The following is a 12,232-nucleotide window of genomic DNA, read 5'->3' on the forward strand; positions in this document are numbered from 1 at the left end:
ATGTGGCTGGGCAATATACTATGTGGCTGGGTAATATACTATATGGCTGGGTAATATACTATGTGGCTGGGCAATATACTATGTGGGCTGGGCAATATACTATGTGGGCTGGGCAATATACTACGTGGCTGTTCAATATACTACGTGGCTGGGCAATATACTATGTGGCTGGGCAATATACTACGTGGCTGGGCAATATACTACGTGGACATGCATATTCTAGAATACACGATGCGTTAGAATCAGGCCACCATCTAGTTTATATATATAATTGTCTAAGGGTCACATCCGTTTTTCTGTCTGTCCTTCTGTCTGTCCTTCTGTCACGGATATTCATTGGTCGCGGCCTCTGTCTGTCATGGAATCCAAGTCGCTGATTGGTTGTGGCAAAACGCCCATGACCATTGCCACGACCAATCAGCGACGGGCGCAGTCCGGCGGCAACATGGCCACTCCTTCCTCCCCGCAGTCAGTGCCTGCTCCACTCCCCTGCAGTCAGCGCTCACACAGGGTTAATGGTAGCGCTAATGGACCGCGTTATGCCGCGTTGTAACGCACTCCATTAACACTGCTATTAACCCTGTGTGACCAACTTTTTTACTATTGAGGCTGCCTGTGCAGCCTCAATAGTAAAAAGGTCTAATGTTAAAAATAATAAAAATTAAAAATCATCATATACTCCCCTTCCGGCGCCTTTCCCGCTCCTCACGACGCTCCGGTGACCGGTCCATGCATTGCGATCTCGCGAGATGATGACATGCGGTCTCGTCATCATCTCACGAGACCGCAATGCACTCTTGAGACCGGAGCGTTCGAGGAGCATCGGTAAACGCTTCCTGGATCCAGGAGTATATAACTATTTTTTATTTTAATTCTTTTTTTTAACAGGGATATGCAATATACTACGCGAGCTGGGCAATATACTACGCGGGCTGGGCAATATACTACGTGGGCTGGGCAATATACTACGCGGGCTGGGCAATATACTACGCGGGCTGGGCAATATACTATGCGGGCTGGGCAATATACTACGCAGGCTGGGCAATATACTACGCGGGCTGGGCAATATACTAAGTGGGCTGGACAATATAATAAGTGGGCTGGGCAATATACTACGCGGGCTGGGCAATATAATACGCAGGCTGGGCAATATACTATGCGGGCTGGGCAGTATACTATGCGGGCTGTGCAATATACTACGCGGGCTGTGCAATATACTACGTGGGCTGTGCAATATACTACGTGGGCTGTGCAATATACTACGCGGGCTGTGCAATATACTACGTGACTGGGCAATATACTACATGGCTGGGCAATTTACTATGTGACTGGGCAATATACTATGTGGCTGGGCAATATACTACGTGGGCTGTGCAATATACTACGTGGACATGCATATTCTAGAATACCCGATGCGTAAGAATCGGGCCACCATCTAGTTACAAAATAAAACAACATTTTACAAATGGTGCTGTTGTAAAGTAGACATGAGGACACGTTATTTATTAAAGTTTTGCTGTGGTATGACTATCTGGATTAAAGGGATAATCATTCAAAATTTGAAAATTGCAATTTTTTTAACATTTTTGTCAAATTTCTGATATTTTGTTTATAAATAAACGCTAAACATATCAGTCTAAATTTACCATTATCATCTACTATATAATTGTCTAAGGGTCACTTCCGTCTATCTGTCTTTCTGTCTGTCTTTCTGTCACGGATATTCATTGGTCATGGCCTCTGTCTGTCATGGAAATCGAAGTCGCTGATTGGTTGCGGCAAAACAGCCACGACCAATCAGCGACCGGCACAGTCCGGCAGAAAAATGGCCGCTCCTTCCTCCCCGCAGTCAGTGCCCGTCCATACTCCCCTCCAGTCAGCCCTCACACAGGGTTAATGCCAGCGTTAATGGACCGCGGTGTAACGCACACCATTAACGCAGCTATTAACCCTGTGTGACCAACTTTTTACTATTGATGATGCATATGCAGCATCAATAGTAAAAAGATCTAATGTTACAAATAATAATAATAAAAAAAAAGGTTATTCTCACCCTCCGCCGTCGCGTCCTCTCCTTGGCAGTGCAAGTGGCAGGTTCCGGGGCCAAGGATGGTATGCGAGAAGGACCTTCCATGATGTCACGGTCATGTGACCGCGACGTCTTCACAGGTCCTGTGCTCATACCAACCCTTGGACCGGAAGCTGCCGCGTGCACTGCACACAAGCGCCAGGACTACAAGGGGCCCTCGGATGGTGAGTATATGTTTATTTTTTATTTTAAGTCTTTTTTAACCTGTTAGGCTACGTTCACATTTGCGTTGTGCGCCGCTGCGTCGGCGACGCAACGCACAACGCAAATAAAAACGCACCAAAACGCATGCAAAAACGCTGCGTTTTGCGACGCATGCGTCCTTTTTTGCCGAAATTTGGACGCAAGAAAAATGCAACTTGTTGCATTTTCTGCGCCTGACGCTTGCGGCAAAAAAAACGCATGCGTCGCACAACGCAGCACAACGCATGTCCATGCGTCCCCCATGTTAAATATAGGAGCGCATGACGCATGCGTCGCCGCTGCGTTGCCCGACGCAAACACGCAAAACGCTAATGTGAACGTAGCCTTACATACGTGGCTGGGCAATATACTACGTGGCTGGGCAATATACTATGTGGCTGGGCAATATACTACGTGGTTGGGCAATATACTATGCGGCTGGGCAATATACAACGTGACTGGGCAATATACTACATGACTGGCCAATATACTACGTGACTGGGCAGTGTACGACGTGTCTGTGCTGTATACTACGTGGCTTTGTGCTGTATACTACGTCGCTGTGCAATATACTACGTGGTTGGGCAATATACTACGTCACTGGGCAATATACTGCGTGTCTGGGCAATATATTACGTGACTGGGCAATATACTAAATGACTGGGCAATATACTATGTGGCTGGGCAATATACTACGTCACTGGGCAATATACTACGTAGCTGGGCAATATAGTACGTGATTGGGCAATATGCTACATGGCTGGGCAATATACTACGTGGTTGGGCAATATACTACGTGGCTGGGCAATATACTACGTGGTTGGGCAATATACTACGTGGCTGGGCAATATACTACGTGGACATGCATATTCTAGAATACCCGATGCATTAGAATTGGGCCACCATCTAGTAACGTATAATGTGTCACGAAAAAAAAAAAAATCAATGGGATATGTAGAAGCATTCCAGAGTTATTACTACAGTACATAAAATGACACTGGTCAGATTTAAAAAAATTGGCTCTGTCATTAAGGGGTTAAGGCTTGAAACAAAAAAACTGACATATATTTTGTGAAAGGACTTTTACTGACAGTTCAAAACTAACTAACATATGTATTTTACATAGATGGCTTTTGTATGAGAAGCCACATTTTAGAGGAAAACGTGTAATGCTTTCAGAAGGTGATACAGATCTGTCTTGCCCATGGGAAATTCAACACAAATCAGCTGAACACCCAGAAGATACTCAGAAACCCAAATCATGGATTGGATCATTGCGTCATATGGTTCGGGTAAGTGAAAGGGAATGACAAAAATTGTCTTTGATTTGCGAAAAACAAGTCAAGTTCATACAAAGAAGAAGAAATTAATTTCACTTTGACAGTTTGTCATTATGTCTGTCTGCTTTCTTCCATGTTAAGGATTTCCAGGTCCCCCGAATAAGTCTATTTATGGATGAAAATGGAGAGGGTAATAAAGTTACAATTTTGGGGGCCACTGCTGATTCATGTGTTAATGGACAACCAACCAAAACGGAATCCATCATAGTGCACAGTGGACTGTAAGTGATCAGGGAATAAGCTGTTAAATGATGATATATGATCATAGAGATAGTTAGCTAGGTTAAGTGATTCATAGATTTACTGTGTAAGTTAAAGTGAAAATATACGGTTTCCCACAGCTGGCTGGTATACAGTAAACCATTTTTTGAAGGCGATCCTTATATTTTGGAACCTGGAGGATATCCTAACAGAAAAGCCTGGAATGGGCATGACTCACATTTATGCTCCTTGCAACCTGCACGTATTGTGAGTTATTTTATTATTTTTTTTCCTTTTCAACTCAGTTCATATTTATATTTTACTCTGACTATACTGTTACAATGTTTGTTTTCTGCATTTGTAGGGAGGGCCTGCCGTGGAAAAGCCTAATGAACCCAAGGTGAGATCAGAGGTTTGGTATACTATAATTATCTTCACAAAGATAAAGCTTGTGATACATTAAACAGCTTTTCAAATGAAGATTTTCCTTTGACAATTAAACTCAACAATGACCTATCGCCTCCTGGGAATAGTTGTGCGTAAAAAAACACATTTTTTGCTGCTCCCAAAGTTCAGCTTTGCTTCCACCATACAAACATGAAAATGCACGGTGTTAGGCCACCAATGCAAGACATATGTGAAACCATAAAACATTTTTGGAAAAAATAGAGAATTGATCAAATTATTTAATGGAAAAAGATTTTTATGTCTGAAAAAATAGTGACTATTCAGAAAAAAAAAGTTCATAAGTTCATGAAAAAATACACAATTGCAAATGTGAAAACAACAGGGGAGTTGAATTAAGGTACCGTCACATTAAGCGACGCTGCAGCGATCTAGACAACGATCCCGATCGCTGCAGCGTCGCTGTGTGGTCGCTGGAGAGCTGTCACACAGACAGCTCTCCAGCGACCAACTATGCGAAGTCCCCTGGTAACCAGGGTAAACATCGGGTTACTAAGCGCAGGGCTGCGCTTAGTAACTCGATGTTTACCCTGGTTACCAGCGTAAACGTAAAAAAAAAAAAAACACTACATACTTACATTCTGGTGTCTGTCCCCCGGCGCTTCTCTGCACTAACTGTGAGCGCCAGCCGGAAAGCACAGCGGTGACGTCACCGCTATGCTCTGCTTTCCGGCCGGCGCTTACACAGTGCAGAGAAGCACAGCGCCGGGGGACAGTGTTTGGATTTTTTTACATTTACGCTGGTAACCAGGGTAAACATCGGGTTACTAAGCGCGGCCCTGCGCTTAGTAACCCGATGTTTACCATGGTTACCAGTGAAGACATCGCTGAATCGGCGTCACACACGCCGATTCAGCGATGTCTGCAGGTGATCCAGCGACGAAATAAAGTTCTGGACTTTCTGCTCCAACCAGCGATGGCACAGCAGGATCCTGATCGCTGCTGCCTGTCAAACACAACGATATCACTAGCCTGGATGCTGCTAGCGATATCGTTCAGTGTGAAGGTACCTTTAGGTTGAGAATAGTTTATCTAAGACATTAGCAGTGCATATTGTAGGTCCGACACTATTTATTTTCACTCATTGGTAGTGCATTGAGATAGTCAGGTATTGTTCAATTTCACACAATGGTCAGGCAGTGTTTACGTTACACAATTCACTAATTTAATGAAACTGTACTAATCCTAACTGCTATTTTCATGTGAGGAGATCAAGACATTTTGTTTTTAAGAAAAAACCGTAATCACTACTGTAGTCGATGCCCAATTAGGTTCTCAAACCATCAATAGAAATAAATAAACTTGGCACTCAACTGATAAAGATATTTTAATGCAGTCCAAACAATGTAGTAAACAAAACGTTTCAGTCAAATTGACCTTCCTCAGTTACTACAAACAAAAGAAATATAAATACATAAATGAAATAATTGAAGTATTTACATCAAACTAAATGGTCATATTTTAGGAAAACATGGACATATGCAGTAATATCACCAGTATTACCAGTCAACATAGATCATCAGCTTGAGATGTAAATAATCTAATACTAGGGGAAAATGAGGGATGGAGTAAAAGGAAAAGAAGGGAGGAAATGAGGAGACCTACCCGACGCCTGTGTGGATGGTAAACTAGAAGAGAGCAGTATAGTAAACTGTGTTTAATATACCGTATATATGACCTGTCAGAAAGACACATCAAATTAGCATCCGCGTATCAACTGAAAATGCTGTCAGGGTGACTCTTATCAAAATGAACAAAGACTGGATTGGGCCAGACTTCTGTACACCACTGGATGACAACAGTGGAACATACAGTCAAATCCAGTGGTTTATTTTTGTTTTTTTCTGGCCCAGTCACATGCACTCCTTCTCACCCAAACATAGGTATACGCTTCATAATCTCTTTTTTGTGTCGTCCTCCTCCACCACCACCATATCAACAGCGTGATCATGCTACCCTCACTATACATTTTTAGGGATGTTTATGATTAACAATTTTTAGAGGCCTACCCCTTTTATACATACAGGTGTTACTGAACTTTAACACAGAACTAGGATAGAAGGGGGAAAACTGACCCTGCACTGAGACTAGGCTGATACCCTACGATGGAGTGGGCGATCCATTCTTTGTGAATAGACCCACCGACAATCCTAGGTTAATCTCAGCGAAGACCTATAGATAGGGGGAAGGAGGTCCCTGAAAGATCTAAGGACTGGGTATAAAAAAAAGGTCACCTCCTAATAGAAAACACAGAGACGGCTGCAGAAACCAACTGAAAACAGAAACTAAAGATAGCAGAACCAGAGATCCCAGAACTGCACAATATCAAACACAGAAAGCTATCAAAGCACCTAGCCAGAACTCTAGCGGACTAGCACTGTTGTCCAGCAAGGAATAGGAGGCAGGTGCTGGGTAATAAAGGGTGATACAATCACCTGACCTAAGGCAACCCAGCACCAAGGGAAAAAGACCAGCAGCCAGAAAACCACAACAAGATGGCGGATGATAGAAAAAAAACAGATTCTAACAGTACCTCCCCTTTTACGAGGATCCTCCGGATCCTCTTGGCCTAGCCTTATTCGGAAATCTCCTGTGAAAAGCCTTAATCAGCCTTGAGGCCGAGAAGTCCTCAGCTTTCACCCAGGAATTATCCTCGGGACCGAAACCCTTCCAGGACACGAGATACTGCAACCTTCCAACCTTCCTCTGTGCCACCTGGAATCTAAAATGCGTAAAATCTCAAACTCGCCGTCCTCATCAACGAGGGGAACAGTCTTCATCGCCTCCTTATCTGGTGTGTCAACTTTCTTCAGTAAAGGTACAGTACAGACCAAAAGTTTGGACACACCTTCTCATTTAAAGATTTTTCTGTATTTTCATGACTATGAAAATTGTACATTTACACTGAAGGCATCAAAACTATAAATTACCACATGTGGAATTATATACTTAACAAAAAAGTGTGAAACAACTGAAAGTATGTCTTATATTCTAGGTTCTTCAAAGTAGCCACCTTTTGCTTTGATGACTGTTTTGCACACTCTTGGCATTCTCTTGATGAGCTTCAAGAGGTAGTCACCGGAAATGGTCTTCCAACAATCTTGAAGGAGTTCCCAGAGATGCTTAGCACTTGTTGGCCCTTTTGCCTTCACTCTGTGGTCCAGCTCACCCCAAACCATCAGGTCATCTGGCGTAGCACCCCATCACTCTCCTTCTTGGTCAAATAGCCCTTACACAGCCTGTAGGTGTGTTTGGGGTCATTGTCCTGTTGAAAAATAAATGATGGTCCAACTAAACGTAAACCGGATGGAATAGCATGCCGCTGCAAGATGCTGTGGTGGCCATTCTGGTTCAGTATGCCTTCAATTTTGAATAAATGCCCAACAGTGTCACCAACAAAGCACCCCCACACCATCACACCTCCTCCTCCATGCTTCACGGTGGGAACCAGGCATACAGAGTCTGACTGATTGACCTTCATTTCTTAAAGTAATGATGGCCACTCGTTTTTCTTTACTTAGCTGCTTTATTCTTGCCATAATACAAAATTTAAGTCTATTCAGTAGGACTATCAGCTGTGTATCGACCAAACTTCTGCACAACACAACTGATGGTCCCAACACCATCTATAAGGCAAGAAATCCCACTTATTAAACCTGACAGGGCACACCTGTGAAGTGAAAAACATTCCCAGTGACTACCTCTTGAAGCTCATCAAGAGAATTCCAAGAGTGTGCAAAGCAGTCATCAAAGCAAAAGGTGGCTGCTTTGAAGAACCTAGAATATAAGACATAATTTCAGTTGTTTTCTACATGTGTTATTTCATAGTTTTGATGCCTTCAGTGTGAATGTACAATTTTCATAGTCATGAAAATACAGAAAAACTTTAAATGAGAAGGTGTGTCCAAACTTTTGGTCTGTACTGTATATATATACATATATATATATATATGAATATGTATGTATGTATGTAGTTTATGTATGAAGTTTTCAGAATAATGCAAATTATACACAGGATTCGGCCGGCCAGGCGCGACCAATTAGCGAAGCGTGGTTCAAATTCCGCGCCAATTCGTGGCCGGACTGCACCTGTCGCTGATTGGTCATGCCCGACCAGCCGTGACCAATCAGTGAAGCCAGGGCTGGCTCCAGGTTTTTGAGGGCTCCGGGTGAAAGAGTCTCAGTGGGCCCCCCTCTTTAACACATACCACGATTCATGATGCACAGATACAGCAGAGAAATATACCACAGCCAAGTAGCATATAACACAGCCCACATAGCATATAACACAGCCCACGTAGCATATAGCACAGCCACGTAGCATATAGCACAGGCCACGTAGTATATAGCACAGCCACGTAGTATATAGCACAGCCCACGTAGTATATAGCACAGCTCACGTAGTATATAGCACAGCCCATGCAGTATATAGCACAGCCTACGCAGTGTATAACACAGCCCACGTAGTATAGAGCACGGCCCATGCAGTGTATAACACAGCCCACGTAGTATATAGCACAGCCCACGTAGTATATAACACAGCCCACGTAGTGTTTAACAGCCCACGTAGTGTATAACACAGCCCATGCAGTATGTAGCACAGCCCACATAGTATATAACACAGCCCACGTAGTGTATAACACAGCCCACGTAGTATATAACACAGGCCACGTAGTATATAACACAGCCACGTAGTATATAGCACAGCCCATGTAGTATATAGCACAGCTCACGCAGTATATAACACAGCCACGTAGTATATTGCCCAGCCATGTATATTGCACAGCTACGTAGTATATAGCACAGCCCACACAGTATATAACACAGCCATGTAGTATATTGCCCAACCACGTAATGTATTGCACAGCTACATAGTATATAGCACAGCTCACATAGTATATAGCGCAGCTCACGCAGTATATAACACAGCCACGTAGTATATTGCCCAGCCACGTAATATATTGCACAACCCACATAGTATATAGCACAGACGCAGTAAATAACACAGCCCACGTAGTATATAGCACAGCGATGTAGTATATAGCACAGCCCACGTAGTATTTAGCACAGAGACATAGTATATAACACAGCCCACGCAGTATAACACAGCCCATGTAGTATATAACACAGTCCACGTAGTATATAGAAATGTGGGCACCATATCCCTGTTAAAAAAAAAAAAAAAAAGAATTAAAATAAAAAATAGTTATATACTCACCTTCCGGCGGCCCCCGGATCCAGGAGTTTAGCGATGCTCCTCGCGACGCTTCGGTTCCAAGAATTCATTGCGGTCTCGCGAGATGATGATGTAGCGGTCGCGCCGGAAGGTGAGTATATAATGATTTTTTATTTTTTTATTATTCTTAACATTAGATCTTTTACTATTGATGCTGCATAGGCAGCATCAATAGTAAAAAGTTGGTCACACAGGGTTAATAGCAGCGTTAATGGACTGCGTTACACCGCGGCATAGCGCAGCCATTAAACCTGTGTGAGCGCTGACTGGAGGGAGCACTGATAGAGAGTAGGAATGGGCGAATTCGCGGCCGGACTTTGCCTGGCGGCCGCGACCGATCGGCGGCTCGGGATTTCCATGACAGACAGACTGACTGACTGACTGATAGACAGACAAACAGACGGAAGTGCCATATATATATATATATATATATATATATATATCATAGTTCAAGGAGAAAAAACTGAGCTTCGATGAACAATTTTGATAAGCTTTATTCCAAAACCAATAAAATTACATTAAGTCTCATATCAAATATCAAAGAGTAATATCAACAAAGATGAAAGCTTGAAATATGCTGACAAGTAGCCCCCATACTCCTACTCCCCCAAACCCCTGCCCATCCCCTCCAAAAAAACCGAGGGAGGAAAAGAGGTTGAAGCACCAAATGCTGGTAAAAATATGCCAATTGACACAAATGTGTCTAACCTGAAAAGAACCTAGCCCCATACACTGCGTAACAATATTGAACTAGACATCATAATGGTACCAAGAACCATGTGAATTAGTATGGACACAGTGCCAGGGGTTATAAGGTCCACAGGTAGAAGGAAATACCAGTGTGCTTCAACCTAAAAGATGGGCGCCCATGCGCACAAAGGTGCCATCCACGCTGCAGCTATACAAAAATACCTAGAGTCATAGTGACCAGCGTGGGAACACAGGCTTACCTAATTTACAGGGCAGGGTGGAGAGACAGTCAGGAGGTAGTCCCCGACGCGCGTTTCGCGGCCTCAAACCGCTGCTTCTTCAAGGGGATAACTATAATGTGCCCAAAAGGACCCTGAAATAGCCCCTGACCCCGGTCACATGGTTCTCGGCGGTCAATGGCAGTGGCGCGATCGGCGCATGCGCACTGCGTCTGACAGGTCCTGGCAGTGCAAACCAGCGTCAAGGCAAGTGCGCACGTGCAGAAAGAATCTGCGACGTGCGAACGAGCCATAGAGACGCCAGATTGGTTTCTGTTCCGATTGGTGGGGGCGGAGGTTTGGACGGGTGCATTAGCTTAGACTACCTTTAACCATCATTTTTCTACACATTGGTGGCAGTGCGCATCGCGCTCCGTCCTGTCTTGTCCTGGCGTGCACCAGCGTCTCTAGGGCTCGTTCGCACGTCGCAGATTCTTTCTGCACGTGCGCACTTGCCTTGACGCTGGTTTGCACTGCGGCGGTTTGAGGCCGCGAAACGCGCGTCGGGGACTACCTCCTGACTGTCTCTCCACCCTGCCCTGTAAATTAGGTAAGCCTGTGTTCCCACGCTGGTCACTATGACTCTAGGTATTTTTCTATAGCTGCAGTGTGGATGGCACCTTTGTACGCATGGGCGCCCATCTTTTAGGTTGAAGCACACTGGTATTTCCTTCTACCTGTGGACCTTATAACCCCTGGCACTGTGTCCATACTAATTCACATGGTTCTTGGTACCATTATGATGTCTAGTTCAATATTGTTACGCAGTGTATGGGGCTAGGTTCTTTTCAGGTTAGACACATTTGTGTCAATGGGCATATTTTTATCAGCATTTGGTGCTTCAACCTCTTTTCCTCCCTCGGTTTTTTTGGAGGGGGTGGGCAGGGGTTTGGGGGAGTAGGAGTATGGGGGCTACTTGTCAGCATATTTCAAGCTTTCATCTTTGTTGATATTACTCTTTGATATTTGATATGAGACTTAATGTAATTTTATTGGTTTTGGAATAAAGCTTATCAAAATTGTTCATCGATGCTCAGTTTTTTCTCCTTGAACTATGATATGTTTTGAGCGGATTTAGTGAGTTCGGGGTTCACTGGCGGGATTTTCGCCGGGACCCGTTATCTCACGTTATGTATTTGGGATCCCTGTTTTCCATATATATTTATATATATATATATATATATATATATATATATATATATATATATATATATATATATACATACATACATACATACATACATACATACATACATACACAGCTCTGGCAAAATTAAAAGACCACTGCCACATGTTCAGTTTGTCTGATTTTTCTCTTATATTTTTGAGTAAGATGTAAATTGTTCTTTTATTCTATTAACTTCTGACCAGATGTTTCCGAATTTCCAAGCAATAAATTTTTGGGGTTTTTTTTTCTGAAAATGAGAAATGGTCAAAATAGCAAAAAAATGCTTTGCTTGCAGACCTCAAATAATGCACAAAAATAAGTTCATAATCATTTAGAAACACCAATGCTAATGTTTTAACTCAGGAAGAGTTCAGAAATCAATATTTTGTGGAATAACCATGATTTTTAATCACAACTGTCATGCGTCTTGGCATGCTTTCCACCAGTCTTTCACACTGCTTTTGGGTGATCTTATGCCACTCCTGGTACAAAAATGTAAGCAGTTCTTCCTTGTTTGATGGCTTGTGACTATCCATCTTCCTCTTGATTACATTCCAGAGGTTTTCCATTCGGGTTCAGGTC

The 12,232-nt window shown here is 43.3% G+C and overlaps 1 protein-coding gene across 2 annotated transcripts in view; it reads left to right on the forward strand.

Annotated features, from left to right (window-relative positions):
* Window positions 1–12,232, forward strand: part of CRYBG2 (crystallin beta-gamma domain containing 2) — a 387,765-nt gene that overhangs the window by 337,808 nt on the left and 37,725 nt on the right. For both annotated transcript variants that reach the window (XM_069756757.1, XM_069756758.1), the window contains 4 exons: window positions 3,399–3,564; window positions 3,694–3,833; window positions 3,954–4,080; window positions 4,178–4,213. In XM_069756757.1, coding sequence (XP_069612858.1) covers window positions 3,399–3,564; window positions 3,694–3,833; window positions 3,954–4,080; window positions 4,178–4,213 — 469 coding nt within the window. The remainder of the gene's footprint in view (window positions 1–3,398; window positions 3,565–3,693; window positions 3,834–3,953; window positions 4,081–4,177; window positions 4,214–12,232) is intronic.

Source organism: Ranitomeya imitator, chromosome 3 (assembly GCF_032444005.1).
Source record: "Ranitomeya imitator isolate aRanImi1 chromosome 3, aRanImi1.pri, whole genome shotgun sequence".
NCBI lineage: Eukaryota > Metazoa > Chordata > Amphibia > Anura > Dendrobatidae > Ranitomeya > Ranitomeya imitator.